This window comes from Schistocerca gregaria, chromosome 5 (assembly GCF_023897955.1).
Source record: "Schistocerca gregaria isolate iqSchGreg1 chromosome 5, iqSchGreg1.2, whole genome shotgun sequence".
Classification (NCBI taxonomy): Eukaryota; Metazoa; Arthropoda; class Insecta; order Orthoptera; family Acrididae; genus Schistocerca; species Schistocerca gregaria.
The window spans coordinates 600,657,420-600,679,364 of record NC_064924.1 but is presented as its reverse complement, the minus strand read 5'-3'; the positions used below and the strand labels follow the sequence as shown (position 1 = coordinate 600,679,364).

The 21,945-nt window shown below is 40.5% G+C and overlaps 1 protein-coding gene across 4 annotated transcripts in view; it reads left to right on the top strand.

Annotated features, from left to right (window-relative positions):
• The window catches only part of LOC126272642 (adenosine deaminase-like protein), a 68,337-nt gene that overhangs the window by 41,510 nt on the left and 4,882 nt on the right, over window positions 1–21,945 (top strand). For all 4 annotated transcript variants that reach the window (XM_049975631.1, XM_049975633.1, XM_049975632.1 and 1 more), the window contains 3 exons: window positions 4,780–5,020; window positions 15,468–15,603; window positions 18,997–19,097. In XM_049975631.1, coding sequence (XP_049831588.1) covers window positions 4,780–5,020; window positions 15,468–15,603; window positions 18,997–19,097 — 478 coding nt within the window. The remainder of the gene's footprint in view (window positions 1–4,779; window positions 5,021–15,467; window positions 15,604–18,996; window positions 19,098–21,945) is intronic.

The window sequence follows — 21,945 nt, the reverse complement described above, 5'->3', positions numbered from 1 at the left end:
AGGATAGGTAGAAAACTATTTTGAAGCACAGCTAAAGAACTGTACTGTTGCAGTGCGTAATATGTGGGCAAGCACAGTGTTGTGGCGCAAAATCACTTTTTGCATGGCCACTTCAGCTCACTGTGTAAATGGTTTGATGACAATGAATAATAAGAAAGTCTCCAAAATAATCAGTCATGATGGGAGCCTGTGAACCCCAAAAAAATTAACAGATTTTTTTCTGCTTGCAAGCCAGTTTTCTTCACTCTCTTAATTGATGTTTTACATTTGTAAATTCCCTGTGTTGTATGAAATTTTGCTTCTTGGACTTAATGATAGATCCATGTTTTATCTATAGTCACTTAACAATACTAAATGTCCTTCAGATTGTGCTTAATCTTTTCCATAAATGATGTTGAAACATTCTTCCTTGAGAGTTTTGGTCTAGTTTAACAAATATGGCACTCATCATGTACTCATCTTCTTCATAAGCAGAACTCAACACAGTGTATTATGTGCTGCTGCTATATGAAGCTGACCAGCTCAGCAATCTCACAGATGATACACTAACATGTTTCTGTTACAGTTATGTTAATTATATCGAACATTGTTTCAAAAGTAATCTCATTACTCATGGGGGGCAGCCATAAAGTTTTAATTATCACATAAAAAATCCATGAACCATGGATCTTGTCGTTGGTGCGGAGGCTTGCGTGCTTCAACAACACAGATAGCCGTACCGTAGGTGCAACCACAGCGGAGGGGTATCTGTTGAGAGGCCAGACCAACATGTGGTTCCTGAAGAGGGGCAGCAGCCTTTTCAGTAGTTGCAGGGGCAACAGTCTGGGTGTTTGACTAATCTGGCCTTGTAACACTAACCAAAATGGCCTTGCTGTTCTGGTACTGTGAACGGCTGAAAGCAAGGGGAAACTACAGCCGTAATTTTTCCTGAGGGCATGCAGCTTTACTGTATGATTAAATGATGATGGCGTCCTCTTGGGTAAAATGTTCGGAAGGTAAAATAGTCCCCCCATTCGGATCTCCAGGTGGGGACTACTCAAGGGGACGTCGTTATCAGGAGAAAGAAAACTGGTGTTCTACGGATCAGAATGTGGAATGTCAGATCCCTTAATCGGGCAGGTAGGTTAGAAAATCTAAAAAGGGAAATGGGTGGGTTAAAGTTAGATATAGTGGGAATTAGTAAAGTTTGGTGGCAGGAGGAACAAGACTTTTGGTCAGGTGAATACAGGGTTATAAATACAAAATCAAATAGGGGTAATGCAGGAGTAGGTTTAATAATGAATAAACAAATAGGAGTACGGGTAAGCTACTACAAACAGCATAGTGAACGCATTATTGTAGCCAAGGTAGACATGAATCCCACACCGACTACAGCAGTACAAGTTTATACGCCAACTAGCTCTGCAGATGATGAAGAAATTGAAGAAATGTATGATGAAATAAAAGAAATTATTCAGATAGTGAAGGAAGATGAAAATTTAATTGTCATGGGTGACTGGAATTCGAGTGTAGGAAAAGGGAGACAAGGAAATGGAGTAGGTGGATATGGATTGGGGCTAAGAAATGAAAGAGGAAGCCGCCTGGTAGAATTTTGTGCAGAGCATAACTTAAACATAGCTAACACTTGGTTCAAGAATCATGAAAGAAGGTTGTACACATGGAAGAACCCTGGAGATACTAAAAGGTATCAGATAGATTATATAATGGTAAGACAGAGATTTAGGAACCAGGTTTTAAATTGTAAGACATTTCCAGGGGTAGATGTGGACTCTGACCACAAAAAGGAATACAGACATCTCAAAAATAATATCGACAGGAAGTGCAAAATGGCTAAGCAGGGATGGCTAGAGAACAAATGTAAGGATGTAGAGGCTTATCTCACTAGGGGTAAGATAGATACTGCCTACAGGAAAATTAAAGAGACCTTTGGAGAAAAGAGAACCACTTGTATGAATATCAAGAGCTCAGATGGAAACCCAGTTCTAAGCAAAGAAAGGAAAGCAGAAAAGTGGAAGGAGTATATAGAGGGTCTATACAAGGGCGATGTACTTGAGGACAATATTATGGAAATGGAAGAGGATGAAGATGAAAAGGGAGATATGATACTGCGTGAAGAGTTTGACAGAGCACTGAAAGACCTGAGTCGAAACAAGGCCCTGGGAGTAGACAACATTCCATTTGAAATACTGACAGCCTTGGGAGAGCCAGCCCTGACCAAACTACACCATCTGGTGAGCAAGATGTATGAAACAGGTGAAATACCCTCAGACTTCAAGAAGAATATAATAATTCCAATCCGAAAGAAAACAGGTGTTGACAGACATGAAAATTACTGAAGTATCAGTTTGATAAGTCACAGCTGCAAAATAATAACGCGAATTCTTTACAGACGAATGGAAAAACTGGTAGAAACCAACCTCGGGGAAGATCAGTTTGGATTCTGTAGAAATGTTGGAACACTTGAGGCAATACTGACCCTATGACTTATCTTAGAAGATAGATTAAGGAAAGGCAAACCTACGTTTCTAGGATTTGTAGACTTAGAGAAAGCTTTTGACAATGTTGACTGAATTACTCTCTTTCAAATTCTGAAGGTGGCAGGGGTAAAATACAGGGAGCGAAAGGCTATTTACAATTTGCACAGAAAGCAGATGGCAGTCATAAGAGTCGAGGGGCATGAAAGCGAAGCAGTGGTTGGGAAGGGAGTAAGACAGGGTTGTAGCCTATCCCCAATGTTATTCAATCTGTATATTGAGCAAGAAATAAAGGAAACAAAAGAAAAGTTCGGAGTAGGTATTAAAATCCATGGAGAAGAAATGAAAACGTTGAGGTTCGCAGATAACATTGTAATTCTGTCAGAGACAGCAAAGGACTTGGAAGAGCAGTTGAACAGAATGGACAGTGTCTTGAAAGGAGGATATAAGATTAACATCAACAAAAGCAAAACGAGGATAACGGAATGTAGTCGAATTAAGTCAGGTGATGCTGAGGGAAGTAGATTAGGAAATGAGACACTTAAAGCAGTAAAGGAGTTTTGCTATTTGGGGAGCAAAATAACTGACGATGGTCGAAGTAGAGAGGATATAAAATGTAGACTGGCAATGGCAAGGAAAGCATTTCTGAAGAAGAGTAATTTGTTAACATCGAGTATAGATTTAAATGTCAGGAAGTCAGGAAGTCGTTCCTGAAAGTATTTGTATGGAGTGTAGCCATGTAAGGAAGTGAAATGTGGACGATAAATAGTTTAGACAAGAAGAGAATAGAAGCTTTCAAAATGAATGCTGAAGATTAGATGGGTAGATCACATAACTAATGAGGAGGTATTGAATAGAATTGAGGAGAAGAGGAGCTTGTGGCACAACTTGACTAGAAGAAGGGATCGGTTGGTAGGACATGTCCTGAGACATCGAGGGATCACCAGTTTAGAATTGGAGGGCAGCGTGGAGGGTAAAAATTGTAGAGGGAGACCAAGAAATGAATGCACTATGCAGATTCAGAAGGATGTAGGCTGCAGTAGGTACTGTGAGATGAAGAAGCTTGCACAGGATAGAGTAGCATGGAGAGCTGCATCAAACTAGTCTCAGGACTGAAGACCACCACCACCACCACAACAACAACAACAACAACATAAAAAAAATTACGCAACTATTTTTTGTTTGTCTGCAGTCATAGTACACTTTGAAAACCCTATGCAGCAGAACCGTTGCTTGAGAAGCCAAAACAAAAACAGTGGCACAGCCTATGGGCAAAGTGGAGTCCTGTGCTGAATTACGTTATCAGCTGCAATTGAAATGTTTGCAGCTGCGTCAGGCCAAACCAGATAGTGACAGAACTCATTTGGATTGAACTGCCGAGTTGTCAAACATTTCCACTGCAGCTGGAAATGAATTACTGCACAGTACTCCATTTTACCCATGGGCTGTGCCATTTTGTTTTTGTTTTGGCTTCTCTAGCAATGTGCTATGGTACTGCTTAGTGGGGATTTCAATGTGTACTATGACTGCAGACATGTACCTGCAAACAAACAAACAAAAACAAAAAATAGTTGTGTAACTTTATTTTCAAACAATGGAAAATCCAGGATGGATTGTAACAATATTATGAAAAGGTTTGTTACTACTCACCCCATGACGGAGATACTGAGTCACAGATAGGCTCAACAAAAAAGACTGTCACAAAATAAGCTTTCTGCCAACAAGGACATTGTCTAAAGTAGACAACACACACACACAAAAGTGCAACTCACACACATGACCGAAGTCTGTGCAACTGAAGCCACTCTTCAGCTGCCATACACTGTTGTCATGTGTGTGTGAATTGCACTTGTGTCTGTGTGTGTGTGTGTGTGTGTGTGTGTGTGTGAGAGAGAGAGAGAGAGAGAGAGAGAGAGAGAGAGAGAGAGAGACCAACTTCATATTAGTACTAGAAAAAGAACAAAAGCTTGAATGCTAATGTGATTTTCTAATCTCTTAAGTGTGTCTTTATGCCAGCCACGATTTCATGTGCAGATGAGTGGTTTCCTGCACTCTTTCATTTCCATCGTCATTGTCATATTTATTTCCCCTATATTTAGCTTGTTGAAGTTCATTCTGGACTATTTTTTCCTTTTATAAATACTTGATGTGATGGTTAACAATCTGTTCTTCCTCTCTGCTTCTCTTTCAGTTTCTTGCTAATTCTGGTTTTTCTTTACCTACAAATATTATACTCTGTTGTTTATTGCTGTGGCCCTTTATGTGAGTAACAGTAAATTAGTGCTGCTCACTGTATTATTTTCAGAAAGGCAAATATATCAAGAAACATATTAACAAAGCTTATAGTGTCAGTAGATCGCCAGAGAGGATTAACAGAAGCAGAAGAAAATGTTCTGTTAGCAGTGGATATGCACTCTAAGTATCCAGACATTGTGGTGGGAATTGACCTCAGTGGCCATCCATGCAAAGGAAATATTGAAGACTTTTTGCCTCTGTTAGAGAATGCTAGATCTTCTGGGTTGAAGTTGTCCCTTCATTGTGCAGAGGTAATGATGCAACAGTTAGACAGTATGTATCTTTTGTTATGTTCTGTTATTTTGTGATTGTTACTTGTTGCAAACTCTTTCCAGATTACAACCAATTTTGAATTACACACATGGCAGAAAAAATAAAATTGTATGAATATTATGATGATGTAATTTACATGTGGAAAGGCAATCAGTCACCTGCAGCTGATTGATGCATAGCATGTATACATATGTAAAATTTTTAAAAGTTTTCTGTCTTTCTAGCTTCACACCTCAGCTTTGTGGATCTTACGTTATTAAGTTCCTGTCATCTACTGCCACTGACTGTCAACTGTCTGTTGTTCTACCTCCCATTACCTCATCATTCTGCCCCTTGCTCCACATATCTTTCCCACCCCCTGTTCCTGCAGTTCTTTCCCCTCCCTCCATAACCACTAGCCTGGGAAGATTCATTCATTCATTCATTCATTACGTTCTGTAGATCCCATAAAAAGGAAAAATTTCATGGATGGTGAACGAATTACAGAGTTCATTAACATAAGACAAAGACCTCAAAGAAACTTCATCTGTATACTGTAATAACAATAAACTGTCACTGTACTTCTTAGTGCTGTTCACTCTTATGCCTTCTAAATTTAATTTTGAGTAGCATAGTAAGAACACTGCTATTCTGAGAAAAGATGCTGCCGCCTCAGTTTTGCCGTGGAGCTGTTGCTTATCTGCTGTTAATAGTTAACTGGTAACCCCTGATTGTTTAAAGAATCAGCCTCCCATGTAGAAACAGTTTCAAATGTCTGACTGCTTTACAAATGAGTTACTGTGTTAAATGTTTGCTTTTAAGCATGTAAGAGAGAAAAAGTTTAGGAAAGGTTTGAATTTATGCTTAAAGTTTGTTGTAAGTCACTAAGTGCTCTCATTATGAAACACTGGATGAATATAAACTGTATAATTTGTGCTCCCTTTTAAACAAAACCTAGTTTTTCACGCATATAAATGTTTATGACAACATATCTTCTAACATACGTGTCGACAATGATATAATGTTGCAGGTACGTTCAGTGATATGTGTATATACTCTCTGCAAAGTGTATTGAAAATTGAATAAGTAGTAAAGACGTAATAAATTAAAATGTCAAGCCTGTTGTTGAAGCGTTACTGCATGCCATTGCTAGTTTTTCATGCAACAAAATGTTTATCACTTGATATCCTGTGAACTATGTGTCATATGCTGATATAATCTTGCAAGTACATTAATGGTATATGTGGATACTGTCTGCAATAGGTGTTGCAAATACAATTAACAGTAAATAAGTAATAAATGAAAATTCCACACCTGATGCTGCCACAAACAGTGAATATGTAATAAACAATAAATTATTTTTCATTCACCATTAGAGGGAGGTGCCAGTGAGCAAATGGTTCAAAATGGTTTGAAATGGTGTGTGTAAAAAAAAAAGGAGGTCAGTTGGAAGTCGCTAAATGCTCTCATTCTCAAATAACATCACACACACACACACACACACACACACACACACACACACACACAGTTTCTAACTGTAAAACCCGCTTTGTGGTGTTAACCATTTAATATAAGATTATACCTCTTAATGAGTACTATGACAGAATTTCAAGTATTTTAAATTCCATCAATAATTATGCAAAATATTGAAAATAAAATTTTTGTTGCCCCCCTGGAAGCTGTCAGATGGCAGCCTGCAAATTGGTCTGGGTGCTGTGCTTCAGATTCTGGGATGATCGTTTAGCATAGGTAGTCACTTGATTTCAGTAGTGTTTTTCAAAGGAATTACCTACAAATATTGAGTCCCACTTACAAAGGGTGGTACAAAAGTCATTACACACTTACTTAACTTACATTAATTTTTAATAATCTGAATGTGGTACAAGCCTACCAACAAATTACAGTATACATCTCTTCTTTTCATATTCAAACTGTCTTCCTTGTTGTTGATACACCACTGAAATGTGGCTGGCACACTCGGACCCACAAGCATACACAACTCAGTGTTGTATAGATTGTGGAAGGCATCCTTGAGCTCTTCAAGAGTTCATGGTTATACATTCCAGCGGTGTTCCACACACCCACCACTACCTCCTGCTGCAGTTCAGTCACAGGCATTTCCCACCCAATAAATGGCAGGGCCAAATGTGAAAGCAGCCAAGTTATATGTCAGCTAATCTGTAATTACTGTGCAATGTTCTGTATGTGCATGACAAGAAGCCAATTACGTACTTGCATGGGTGGCCACCACCAGACTGTGGCAAACCAGAAACTTCACCATCCAGTTTGCCAAGTATGCAGCACACCAGAACACATATGACTGCAGCATCTGGTCCGCAACTCGTGGTCTCATGGTCGCGTTCTCGCTTCCTGAGCACTGGGTCCCGGGTTCGATTCCTGAAGGGGTCAGGGATTTTTACCTGCCTCGAGATGACTGGGTGTTTGTGTTGTCATCATTTCATCATCATTCATAAAAAGTGGTGAGATTGGGCTGAGCAAAGGTTGGAAATCTGTACGGGCGCTGATAACCGCGCAGTTGAGCACCCCACAAACCAAACATCATCATCTTCAATATCTGCTCCATCACATGGGCCATTCAGATACTCCCTTCCAGCACATGCTTATTTAAACTACACAGATGGTCATTGTGTCTCCAACTTGTCCTGTGCTCTCGCATTCCCTTTGGCCTAAACTTGTGCTAACCTGTTCTCATTACCTCACCTTAGTTTTTCCTTTCTCTCTTTTGTTCACATCGCTTCCACTCCCTGCACATTGTGCTGCGCTGTCGTGTCCTATTACAGCGTGTTCCAAAAAGAATGACCCGACTTTAAATAGAATTATTTATTAGGAAGTAGGGCTTAACACCAACAAATTGCATACTAAATTACTCAGAAAAGACAGAAGTTTATAAAACTCCATCATAAATGTTCAATATGTCCTCCATTGGCTGCACGAATGACACCTTGCCGATAGCCGAATTCATCCCAAACTGAGCGTAAGGTGTCTTCTGTCACTGAAGCTACAGCAGCTGATATTCTGGTTTTTATTTCATCAATGTCACAAGGTAAGGGAGGAATGTAAACACATTGTTTAACATATCCCCACAGGAAGAAACCACATGGTGTTAAGTCAGGGGACCTAGGAGGCCAAGATTGTAAAGCCTGGTCACGCATTCCTGTACGCCCTATCCAACGTTGAGGCACATGGGCATTGAGGAAACTGCACATGTTGTGCCAGTGCGGTGGTGCTCCCATCTTGCTGATAGATGAAATTGTCAGAGTCAAGTTGGGAATAACCGGTTCCGTAACATTGCAAGATATGATTCCAGTTACAGCTTCTTCCTCAAAAAAGTAGGGTCAATAAATCTTGCTTTGCGAAACAGCACAAAAAACATTCACTTTTGGTGAATCACGTTTGTGTTCAATTGTTTCATGAGGATTTTTGAGCCCCCATATATGCGCATTATGACAGTGAACCTTATCACTAGTATGGAAAGTTGCCTCATCGCTGAATATCAACCATGACATAAAAGTATAATCTTCCATGTCCTCTAGAATAGCATTGCTAAAGTCCACTCGTTTCACTTTGTCAGTATCTGGAAGAGCTTTTACCAGTTGTAATCAATATGGTTTTGAGGGCTAAACGAAGCCGTAACACACGCCACACTGTCATGCGCAGTAACGCAAGTTCTTGGCTAGCATGATGTGTAGACTTGCGGGGGCTCCGCTCAAAGGCTCATTGGATTTGTTCCACTGTTTGTTCAGGAATGCTTGGCCGGCCAGGACTTTTACCTTTATAGAGGCACCCTGTTTCTTCAAACTGTTTATACCGTCGTTGAATGTTCTTTGGTGATGGTGGTTTAGTACAAAATCGAATATGAAATGCCTGCTGAACTGCAATCACTGATTGAGTATGACTAAATTTAATAACACAATACTCCTTGTGTTGCGCAGACGCCATATTGGGCAAGACTGGCTGCACGCTCCAGGTCAGCGCTCATAGCGACATCTAGCGGATTTTTTCTGAAACTCTAGACCATGCCAATTACATCCAGCACTTTTTCAGTTAGTTAGTGACATTTGTCTCAATGTTATTACAAGTTAAAATCCCCCCCCCCCCCAAGTGGCCATCTCCCCTCCCTCCCTCTTTCTCCCCCCTCTCTCAATCCATCCCCCTACTCACTCTCCTCCTCCCCCTCCCCCCCTTTCCGTCCCCCTACTCTTTCAACTTTCTCCCTCATTATCTTCATCTTTCTTTCCTTTTCACTGCTTCCTTTTTCTCCCCTTCCTTTTTCTCCCTCTATATCCCCCTGTCTACCTACCACTTCCTACATCTCTTTTTGCTTTGTCCTTTGTACTCTATCCATCTTGTTGTGCAGCTATGGAGTCATCTGTCCAAAGACCTGCCTCTTTTCTGCTACACCCTCCTTCCGTCTTTCCCTGTTCCCTACCTACCTCCATCAGCTCAAGCAAATGCTTTCAATAGTCAAGCATCAGCCATTAGTATTGCTGTGGTCATGGGAGTGTGTGTGTGTGTGTGTGTGTGTGTGTGTGTGTGTGTGTGTGTGTGTGTGTGTTGTTTCCTGTCTTATGTCTGGGCTCCATGCGTTAATCTGCTATAGGTGAGAGGTTGTCTTTCCCTTATTTTAGGTAATGTGAATATGTAGATGTGTAGGTCTTCCATGTGGGAAGTGTACTGCATGAATTCTTAATACTGTAGGATACAGTTATATGTGCTTTGCTTTATTAATATAACACCTAACTCCATGGGGAGTACACTTGCCCTTGGACCTTGTAGAAGAACAAACATGTTGGTAGTGTCGAAGATTGTAGTTTATGACATAATCCACATCTCCTACAGGCTAAGTCCCCATGTAGCATCCTAATTCATAGTGTCGGGGGAGGACGCATATCATTTTCTTATAGTCAAGGATGTAATCGTTGAGGTGAGGTGCTGGTCGGTGGGATAGCGAAGTGGCGTCCAAAGGGATGTGGGAAGAATGGGCAAAAAAGTGTCATTGCAGCAACTTCGGTTGGTGCAGATGTCAATTTGCTGCCCTGTGTCAGCAATAGATGATGAAGTGTGCGCGTCCTGAGCATCAGTAGCATCGTGTAGGACCTGATCGGGTTTGTGTATGTGCACTGTTGTGGTTCTTTTGCAAGGAAGTATGTCAAAGGTGTTTTCACCTCTCTGCAAGACCTCAAGGGGCTGATGGGATGCCCGTGCAGTGTCATTGTGTGGCACGATGAACTCACAGTTCGCTAGGGTCTCACATGTGAAGATCTCAGCATGTCCGTGAGGCTGTCGCAATTGTATTCTAATGCGCAAGATGTGCCTTTTTGGTCACTCAATGAGGTGCCATCACTCTACTAGCCTGCTGTTCTGTGGGAGGTAGGCAGTGGTGTGGTAACGTTTAACACCACAAAGGTTGTGAAGCTTCAGGGATGAGGCCGACTAGCAACCCCGGTCCAAGGTGATAGCGGCCAGACTTGTGAAGTGCGAAATCCGTATTGCACAAATATCCTTGCTGTGATCTCTGGAGTAAAATCCAGTGGGGATGGGGCCTTGACCTACCTGATAATGTGGTCAGTCGCATAAAACTAGTATCTGTTGCCGCCGGCCACCGGTAGCAAACCTACTGTGACTGTATTTCACATGTTGAAGCCTTCCTGCAGGAATGTCGTACTGTCCGAGCAAGGGATTGGCATGGTGGCACATTTTGCAGCATTGGCATGCTTTGCGAGCCTGTGTCCACTGTCTGCAATTTCATTTCACATCTGCCCAGACAAAACATTCAGTGACTAGCTTGGTAGAAGGTTGTACCACCAGGAGTGACAAGCCGTGGAGGCTGTTGAAGGCACATTTCTGCATCAGAAGTGGAACTGAAGGGTGGATTCTACCTTACAACACATTGAACCAGATTTGTCAGAACCGGAAAGAGTGGGGCTTTCAAATTTCAGGCCGGCCAATTCATCTCTCAGAAGCTTGCAGATTTGTGGATCTGCCAAGGTGAGCTCTTTGTAGTTAATGCTCATAGGTAGCATATTAATGTGTGACAGGTAATCCACCACTATGTTGTCAGTACTCTCGATGTGTTGGACATTGGCGGTAAACTGACCGACATAGCCGAGGTGGTGGAAACGTCTCGGAGGGCAGTCTTTACCCAGGTTATGTATAGCTTCTGCAAGACGTTGACGGTCAGTATAAATTGTGAATGCCCTGTCTTCTACATCTGCTTTGAAATTACACAACTGCCTTATACATGGCTAGCAGGTTGCGGTCGAAGGTGGACTATTTGTATTATGAAAGAGTAATTCGTAAAAGGATACACAATAGTTGCTGTTCCCCATTGACAAATTGTTGGGGAGTGCCCCAATTGCCATGTCACTGGCATCAACAGTGGCAGACAAGAGGGTGTTTGAAATGCGGTGAGCCAGCATGATGGGGTGTTCGGGGACAGTTTGATGTTATTGAATGCCTGTTGCATTTCCTTTGTCCATGTCAGAGACTGCTTGTCACATTTGTTTTTACCCGCAAGCATGTCTGTGAGTGGGACCTGCATTGCCACAGCTTGTGGCAGAGGACTTCTATAGAAATTTATTGGTCTGAGAAACCTCTGTAATTTCTGATAGTTGGTCAGTCAAGCAAGTGATTGTATGAGTTCAGTTCATTCTGACATATGTTGAACCATGGGTTGGCTGATGGAGTGTCTGAGGAAAGTAATTATGCTTGGCCAAGTTGACATTACTCATCATTTGTCACTACACCATAGTGTTTGAGTGTTTCAAAAATGATGCAGAGGTGCTACTCATGTTTTTGTTGTGAAGGTGAAAAAACCAAAATGTCATCTGAATGTGAAAAACAGAAAGAGAATTGTAACATTATTTTGTCAGTAAAATGAGAGCATTTTTAAGCTGTATGGTGCAAATAAAAACTCACACAACCAGAACAGTGTTATTACTGCAGTTTTTGGTACATCGTCATTCACCGTAGGGATCTGGAGATACACTTTTTTACAGTCTATGAGACTAAAAATAGAAACATCAGCTAAGCCACACATAAAATCCTCGATGTTTGGACTGGGGTATCGATCAGTTATTGTATGTGCATTCGAGGAATGGTAATCGCCACACAATTTGTATGATCAGTCTTGTTTGGGCACCAAGTGATTGGTGGCCAAAAACTCTCTAATTGTATTTCTCTCTGAGTATTTCTGCCTGTAACAATTCTTCTGTGATATTTTTGGTTGCACGCAGTCTGTTGCGTGCCAGGTGCCGCACTTTAAATTGGATCCATGGTCCTGGCATGGTACTTATTTGGTTGCGCTTCACCCTCCATTGTGTAATTTGTGTGCAGTGAGGGTGGAGCCTTGGAAGCATATGTGGGGGTATGAAAGTTGTTCACCATACTGACCTGTGAATATGGTGTGGTGCGTGTCGGTCAGTTGGAGCTTGTTGTCCCGTATTGTTGCTCGTCATAGGGGTGCGAGGTAAGCTTGCATGTTGTCCAGCTCCGTTTCTATCAGATGTAATTAAAGTTTGAGGTCGGAGTTTTCTTTCAGCATTCCTACCCTTTCCTGTTTAGTCTCTTCTTATATCTAGGTCATTGTGTGGATGTCATGTTCCTTGGGTGTTCGAGGGTGACTGTCCTGAATGGAGCACCCGGTTTGTATTCTAGATGGGGCAGGGGTCGATGCCTGAGTACTGACTCCCCTGTAATAGTCTGACATGATAACCCTGCTGCTAGGTCTGACAGGTAGTGAGAGGTGGAAGGTGCAGTCGGCGTCTCTGCCCAAATCATTGGTTCATACAAGTCAGTGGTGACAAAGTGCCAAGTGCATATGCTTCTAGCCTGAGGTCCGCTGTCTATTCAGCTGTCACCAATTGCCTGATGGGGCTGTCATTGATAGCAAACAGATGTGTCTCTGACATCTTGCCTGTTGTCGTAGATGACTGTCCAGGTATAGTGCCCACTGCAGAGCCAGTGACTACAAGAAAGCATCAGTTAGGGGCATAGTCCAAACAGTCTCGCATCCACTCCTGTAGGTATGGCCAAACTAGTTTTGGCTGCACGTCCCTTCATCTGGAATTCAGGTGGTTGCAAGCAGTTATGTGCTTTCTTGCCAAAGCAAGTGTGGGAGCAGCACGTTTGTGGTCATGCCTCCTTGCCGGTGCACGGACAGTCGTTTACCTCAGGCACGGTTACTGGAGCAGGCTGCAGGTCAGCACACCCTGGTCATGTGCTGTCGGGTGTGTCCTTGAACGCTCAGGACTCAGCATCCTTGAACAGTTGCTGTGGCCTGAATATGGCAGTTGATTCGAAGTGGGGTGCATAGTTGTACCATGCTTCTGATCCCTGTTGTAGCTGAGGCATTACAGATAGCTTATCACCCAAACAAATAATTGAGTCTCCATCGAATTGTGCTCCTACGAAATCAAAGCAGACTGAATTAGAGGATGTAGTTTGAGCAACCAGATGGAACTAAGTGTACTGTCTGCCATAATGGTAGAACAAACAGCCTCTTAGATACTGCCATAGATGCAAAGGTATTGTGCTAACAGTCTGTTTTTCATAAATGATCTGACACTACTGCTGTTCTGATGTCTTGGCAGGGTGTTATAGTAGTGCTGTCTTTGTGGTATCAAATTTTCCTGTAGTCTGTGGTACATGGATGAATTCACTCATTATGTGAGCACAGTTAGCTGCATTACACAGTAAAGTCAGAAAATTAGGTATATCTTCCACAGTGCCGTGATTTTGTAATTCGAGCTCAGCAACCTGAAACCAGGTGGCTGTATATTCTGGTTAAAATACCGACAGCTTGGATATGGAGTCTGGTCTTAACAGAGCTCCACCTAAGTCTTGTTCGTACTATGATGGTGTAATCAGACCGAGCTTGGCAGGCAAGCACTCTAAGTACAATCACAATGTAGGTGGAAAACCAGAACACACCTTGAAAAGCCCAGCCGGCTAGACTGTATATTGCACAATGAATGTATTTGACTGGCATGGTTGAACCACAAACGCATACAAGTGGCCATTGTACAGACTTGTTGTTTGAGTGAGATCCTGATGATATGTAGCTCTGTGTTCATTGAATGTGAAGTCTGCAAGTAGGTCCTGTTGTTGCAGGTATTGTCCATTTCCACCATTACTGGTGTTGGGCGCATGACGTGTTGGAACACAAGTTTCACATTTCACTTCCATTGTATATTGATTATAGGATGCGAATATGGTGTGCAGTTCACTGTGGGAGTCACTGTTCTGAAGAATTTGTCTGAAAACATTATGTTCTTGTAGATGTTCCATTGCTGGTATTAGTGCTGTGTTGCGTAGTACACTTCTAAATTGGAGACAAAATTAGCTGCACTTTTTGGCGTCACCATTGTAGGTCTTCCATGCAGGAAGTGTACTGAATGTTACCCTAATGCTGCAGGATACAGGTATAAGTACTTCATTAATATCACAAGTACAATGGAAACACATTCGCGCAACATGGAAGTCAGCAACACACTATCTAACTCCAGAGGGAATACACTTGCCCTCACACCATGCAGAACAAAAATGCTATTAGTGTCAAAGGTTGTAATTTATGGCATATTCCATATCTCCAATGGATGAAGTCCGCGCAGATATTTTTCACAACAGTAGTATGCAGAAGAAATCTAATTTTCTTGAACACTTACACCTTCAGAGTCACTACAAGAACTGTGAAAACGCTGTTGCAACTTCCTAGTATCAGAAATGTGACATTACGAGGCATGTGTAGCTGCACTTGCCCACAAGAGGCAAAGATGCCAGTTTCGAGTCCTGGTCCAGCACACAGTTTTAATCTACTGCAACGTTTCAAATCAGTGCACACTCCGCTACAAAGGGAATATTCATTCTGGAAACAATCTGCAGGCAGTGGCTAAGCCATGTTTCCACTATGTCCATTTTTCCAGGAGTGCTAGTCCCAGTAGGTATACAGCTGAACTTCTGTGAAGTTCCAAAGGTAGGAGGTGATGTACTGTTGAAAGAGAGGCTGTGAGGACAGGTCATGAGTTGTGCTTGGATATCACAGTCAGCAGAGCACTTGCCCAGGTTCAAGTCATGATCCGGCACACAGTTTTAATCTGCCAGGAAGTTTCAAAAGTGTCTTGGTTGCCACAGTGAAATGATTTGAAAGTCAAGGCATTGATGCAATGAAATATCCTAAAGAAATGTTCATTTACAGATATAAATATTTGACTTGAAGATAGGCAATGTATTCTTTCGTATAAAACTGTGTTTGTGATACCACACTGAAAATGTAATATATAGCTATTCGGGCTTTATGATGACTTACATTAAAATTGCTCATGTTTTTGATTACAGTTTCTTTATGTGAACTATGAATGTTTTACTGCTGTTGCTGAATTAGCTGCTTTTTACTTGTTTCATTTACGTATTTATTTATTATGCAAGGTACCTAATGTGGATGAAGTTGAAAAAATTCTAAAATTTGAACCACATCGCATTGGCCATGGAACATGCATTCATCCAAATTTTGGTGGATCTGAGAAGTTATGGAATATGTTAAGCAAATCTGGTCTCGCTGTTGGTAAGTATGAGTGCTTTGAGCAGTTTGGCTAGTATCACAAGCAATATATTTCTGTTATGCTGCTCTTTCACCACTTAAACATGTTCATAATTTTAGGAGTATAACAAATCAAGAACAAAGAGGAGAAGGAATAAAAGAATTAAAGTGGTTCTGGTAATAATCATGTGATTGTGATATGAGCAGAAGAATCTCGCAATAGGGGAAAATTCCTGAAGAAATAAAGGAACTATTTAACTGAAGCCTTTGGAGCCAAACTTACCAGTGTCTACTAGAACTATTGTGTACTTCACTAACTGATTAAGCTAGGTAAACACTATGAGTGACTCCTCCGCTACTTCACTGAGTGAAGTACCACAGCTGTAAGACATTGGACTTGCATTCAGATTGGTTTCAGTTCATATCTCATCCACCATCCAGTTTTAGTTTTTCCATTGTTCTCTTAAATTTCTTCAGGCAAATACCAGGAGACGGTTTCTTTGAGTTGGGCAAAGCTGAGTTCCCTGCTCATCCTTCCTTAATCTGAATTTGTGCTCTGTCTGTAATAACCTCATCATCAACAGAATGTTCCTTCCTTCTTCCCTCCCTTCCCCTGTGACATTGCTACTTCATGGATTGGTGGATTAGGGTACTCGGTATCACAATTATGTCTGAATCCATTCCACTGAGATACTTAGAATTACAACTCTAAATTCAGAAATGTCTTATAAAATTTAGTTTCCTTTATAGAGAATGAGTAATCAAATGTGTACCTGTTTGTAAACCTTCCCTCAAGACTAATAATTTCAACATATCCGTGCACATTATACCATTATCAAAATAATAAGAGAGTATTTATTCCCTAAACAAGCATACCATCACATATGATAAAATAGTACAGGGAAAAAAACAATTCATTAACATTTTAAACACTTGTTACTGGAAATTTCTTTTTATATTAATCAAACAATGCAGAATCCAGGATGGAATGTAACAATATTATGGAAGGAAAGTTGCTACTCACTATATAGCAGATATGCTGAGTCATAGATAGGCACAACATAAAGACTGTCACAAATAAGCTTTTGACCAACAAGGCCTTTGTTAAAAACTGATGCCTGTCTGTGATGTAGCATCTCCATTATTTGTTATATTAATGTAGCACTTTGTATTTAATAATAATCTCAAACAGTTTAACATTTTTTTCTGCACTCACTTCCTCAGCACTTGTGTCCAGGAGATCTGATCTGTCTTGAAATCCTCACTTATCCAACTTCTCTTCTGTAATTGGAGTAATGATCCAACATGAGAGTTCTCATGTTCATAATAATAAAAGATCATGGGTTACCTTCATCCAGCTGTGTCACGACAGGACAATCAACTTTTTGATATATTGTTTCTTCATAGATCTCCATCACATTGAGGTTTTCAAGTAAATTATTACAGTCCCTAAGAAAATTTACCCAGTAAATAAACACACATAAATAAAGTACACGGTAAATCTGCATAACTAGTACCAGACAGTTAAGAGCAGAACATGCAAAAACATCATTGTTCATTCATTTAGGGACACTTAAAATATTATAATAATTATTTATATTTCAGTATTTGGGAGAGCAGACCACAAGAAAAACACAATACACAAAATAGATTATTGGATAGAAATATTTAGCTCTGCCTAGTTGCATCATCACACAACCTGCAGTACTTTGATGCTGGCACTGGCATAGTTTGAAAATATCTTGCTTCAAACGTAATTTTGTCTTCTAGTGATCATAGTTTGTAAGTTCGTAACTGACATTGTGTCCTAAAAGTAAATACTGCACTTAAATATAATTTCCCACCTGCAGACATGTGGCAACAAATAATCAAATCACTGTCCAATGCAGTTTTTTTCCATCTAAAGATCTCATTGCATTCACACTTTCTCATGACTAAACAAGGAATACCCGTCCTTTCGTCTACAATTATACACTGAAGGCAGCAGTCTTGCCCATACAGAACTTAATTAAATTTGGGTATTAAGCAACTTGTATGATACACATGATCATTTTACAAATAAACACCATTTAGTCTTCAAAATAAATATCATGGTATATCATTATTATCCATACATTTTACTCTACTATGATTAATTAAGTTTTAAAATGCTTCTACAATATCATATAGTTACACCAACAGGTGCTCTAGTCCACTACATACAGTGATAATTATTGATGTTATACCTGTATTGCCAAAATTGTTCTCTAGTGGAGGGAATCCACAGTTGCTGAAACTATTGTTTGAAAATGTAATCCCTGATTATACTAAAAAAAGATAAGATTATTAGTTCTTCATAAAGTGGCTGGGACTTATCATTGTACAAAAGGAAAATTTGCTGACACAGCTGACAGTAATAAAACCAATAAATAAGAAATACATTATTAAGTAAAATAACAGAAAGAAATTCACTAAATTTATGCAAGCAAGAGGTCATAAACTGCCATATAGATTGTCAGTTGCGAGGATTACTCTTGTATATCATGTTCAGACTAACACTCCAGTTTTTCTTGTTAATGGTTCCAGGTGTATGATTTAGTGACCCATGGTCCTATACCAATAGTAAAAAGTCTTAAATATACTTACAGATGATGATTGTCATAAAACCATCCAAAGCTTCTGTTTTGTGCACTTTACACTGGTTGAAGTTTGAATTAGCATCAGAATAGCACTTTCCATTTGAGTTTCCCCTAAGGCACACATCCATTCATGTTGAGAAAAGCTTAATTTTTCTCCTTTTATCAGTTAGCAATAGCAGTTGTATAACAGTATTTCAGTCAGAGTGCTCTCTGAGTTGTATTGATAGGAAATCTAAAGTCAAATCACAGAAATAAAACCACTATATCTAAAGTATCCAGCAAAACTAAAATTCATAAGTATAAAAGAAAATATTGCTTGAATGACTCCACTTATGAATGAAATGTGATTCTGTTACACTTTACTCTGTAATCAGAACGCCTAGTACACCAGTAAATGATGCAAGCTGGCACTTTTTATCAAAATTAACGTGGCGGATGTCGGCTTCTAGTTTATGACATTGTGACAACTCCCCTTATTATTCCTCCATGATTGAGCTTGCATCGACAACATGCACATACTTATTAAATGTCCATCACACAACACATTAGCTAATGTGTAAATAATAAGCCAACAGAACAGTTATCATATCTAGACAATGTTATAAATAATGTAGAAAGAAATTTGTATGAAATCATGAAAGAAAATGTTCAGATTAATAAAAGTCATAAAATACTTCAGACAAACATGAATGAGACAGATATGCTTATTTGCTTACTGTGAATGTATTGTGCATGTATAAATTTAAGGTATTCATTATCAATCATCTGTATCTTAGGAGCTCTTTTACTTATTTCACAGAAGTTTGTCTTACTTCAAACCTGAAAACTAAAACCATTGAAGGTTACGAGAAAAGTCATTTGGGACCCTTGTTGGAACAGAATATTCCAGTCATTCTGTCGGTAGGTATAATGAAACGTAACAAAATTTATTACAATTGAGAAATTCGTGTCTCTAGCAATATGTAAAACGAGGGAAAGGCTACCACTCATGTACAGCAGATTGATGTGTGGAGCATAGAAACACTTAACAGAAAACATAATTCACACTAGCTTTCCAGCAGTTGGTCCCATTAATGTGTGTGCTTTTGTTACAAGAAGAGCTAGTGCTGGAAAGCTAGCGTCAATGTTGTTTTCTATTATGTTTTTTTGTGCTCCATGCATTGATCTGCTGTAGGCAAGTAATTGCTTTTCCCTTAATTTACATATAAAAATTAATTATAATGATTGAAGTATTATTATCATTATCATTGTTGTCATAATCCCCTATGCTTGTAGGTAGATTCAGAGTTTAATTGTCATAATGCCATCATTTCAGAAGATTTTGAAGTCAATGCAAAAGAAAGGTAATCACTCATGTACAGCTAATCAAAGCTTTTCACATAGGCACATATTTAGTACAATTTCACTAGTTATTAAACCAATGGTTTTTTGAATTTTTTTTCGTCAACAGAAGTAATCAGTTTTTGAAAAGGTAGTGTAATTGGAGAGATAAAAACTCTACAGAAGGCAGGACAACACACACATGATGGTATTATAGTTTGCAAACTTTCGGAGCCAGTGGCTCCTTCTTCTGGCAGAAGGGATGAAGAGAAAGGAAGAGGGGCAAAGGAATAGAACTGGCAAGGTTTAGGAAGAGGGGTAGCATTCAGAAAAGTTGTCCAGAACCTCAGGTCAGGGGAAACTTAACAGACAGGATAAGAACAAAATACTGATTGTTGGGGATTGCAGTGCATGAGATTTGAAAACCTGAGAACTTAGAGATGGAAGATAGGGTAATCTGCAAGACAGGGATTACTGCCTAAACATCGTGCACAGATCAGTAGCAGCACCTCTCCTCCCTAATTATCTGTATTATCCTTTGGTCTCACTTTCAGCTTTAAACCAGTATTTAATATGTTGCCCTGGTGGAGGATCTACTTTCATTCACATGTCAACTGGAAATATCATCTTGCAGCCCAATCCCAAAAACATTCCAGGAGACATGACATTGAAACCTGCCTTGGATGGCTCTGACCATGATCCCAACTTGATTCACCACCACTACCCCATAATCATCCCTTACCAGGTTTTCAATAATGCCTCACATCCAGCTTGCTTTAGAACCCTTCCTCAGAACCCTACAACATGAGTCTAGCCTGTCCTGTGCAAAACTCCATGCTCTTTGTTCCCTAAAAGCCGATTACTTCGTCATCATCCTTCCAGCGGATAAGGGATCTACCACTGCCATACTTGACCAACGAGAGTATGTAAGTGAAGGCATATGTCAGCTGTCTGACACTTCTATGTATGGCACCTGCCATAAGGTCCCATCCCTGTGATTTGAACTGAGATACAGTCCCTCTCTAAAACATCAGGCCCCTCAAAAGGACTAATGTTTCAATCTATGGAACTTCTTACCTCAGCTAAACTATGCACCTTTTACTTTCTTTCTAAGGTCCACAGATCCAATCACCCTGGCTGTTCAGTAGTTGCTGGCTTCAAAGCACCCACCGAACGTATATCTACTTGGCTAATCAACACCTGCAAGCTATAGTACAAAAACTTCCCTCCTATATTAAAGACACCAACCATTTCCTCGATAATATGAGACCTGTGTCTGTCCCACTCCCATCACATACCTTGCTTGTCACCATTGATGCCACCTCCCTCTGTACCAACTTTTCCCATGCACATGGTCAGTCTGCTGCTGAACATTTCATGAGTCAGTGCCCACCTGATTCCAAATCTGTGACATCCTTCCTGCTTGTCTTAATCAACTTTTTATATACTAACTACTACTTTGCCTTTGAGGGGCAGACAGAAAGACAGATCAGGTGCATGGTCATGGGAACAAGGAAGGCTCCTTCCCATGCCAAGCTCTTCATGGTTTGCTTGGAGGAGGCTTTCCTGGCATCCACGAGCCTGCAGCCCCTGCTTTGATTTAGATACACTGATGACATCTTTGCCCTGTGTGGACTCATGGTGAGGCTGCCCAGTTAAAATTCTTGGAATCTGCAAATAGATTCTTGGAATTTGTAAATACATTCTCCCAATAAATTTTACATGGTCCTGTTCTGAATTCCATGCCACTTTCCTTGACATTGGTCTCGTCCTCACTGAAGGTCAGCTACACACTGCTGTTGACATTAAATTGACTAACAAACAACATAGTCACTTTTTGACAGTTGCTCTTCTTTCCACATCAGACGATCCCTCGCACACAGCCTTGTCATTTGAGGCAAGCATATTTGTTCAGATGCAGACTCTTTTACAGCAGTACACCAGTCACAGGACATAATTACTTTGCCAGCCTAGTTAGAAAGCAGATTTCTTGGGCCATCACATCCAATCCTAGTACTGATCCCTCCAAAACACAACTTAGAAGTGTAACACTTGTCACTCAGTATTACACTGGTCTTGAATGTATTAATCAGCTACTTTCAACATGGCTATGACTTCCTAAAATCCATTCTGTCTTAGATTTTGCCCACCATGTCTAGGTTAGCTACTCATCGCCCTTCCAATCTCCGCAATATCCTTGTCAGACCGGAAGCTACTTCTGCACTCGTCTCCCTACACTATGGCTCCAGGTTAGCTACTCATCGCCCTTCCAATCTCCGCAGTATCCTTGTCAGACCGTAAGCTCCTTCTGCACTCATCTCCCTACACTATGGCTCCTACCCCCGTGATTGTCCCTGCTGTAAGACTTGCTCTATGCACCCTCCTACCTCCATCAATATCAGCCCTGTAACTGGCAAAACATATACTG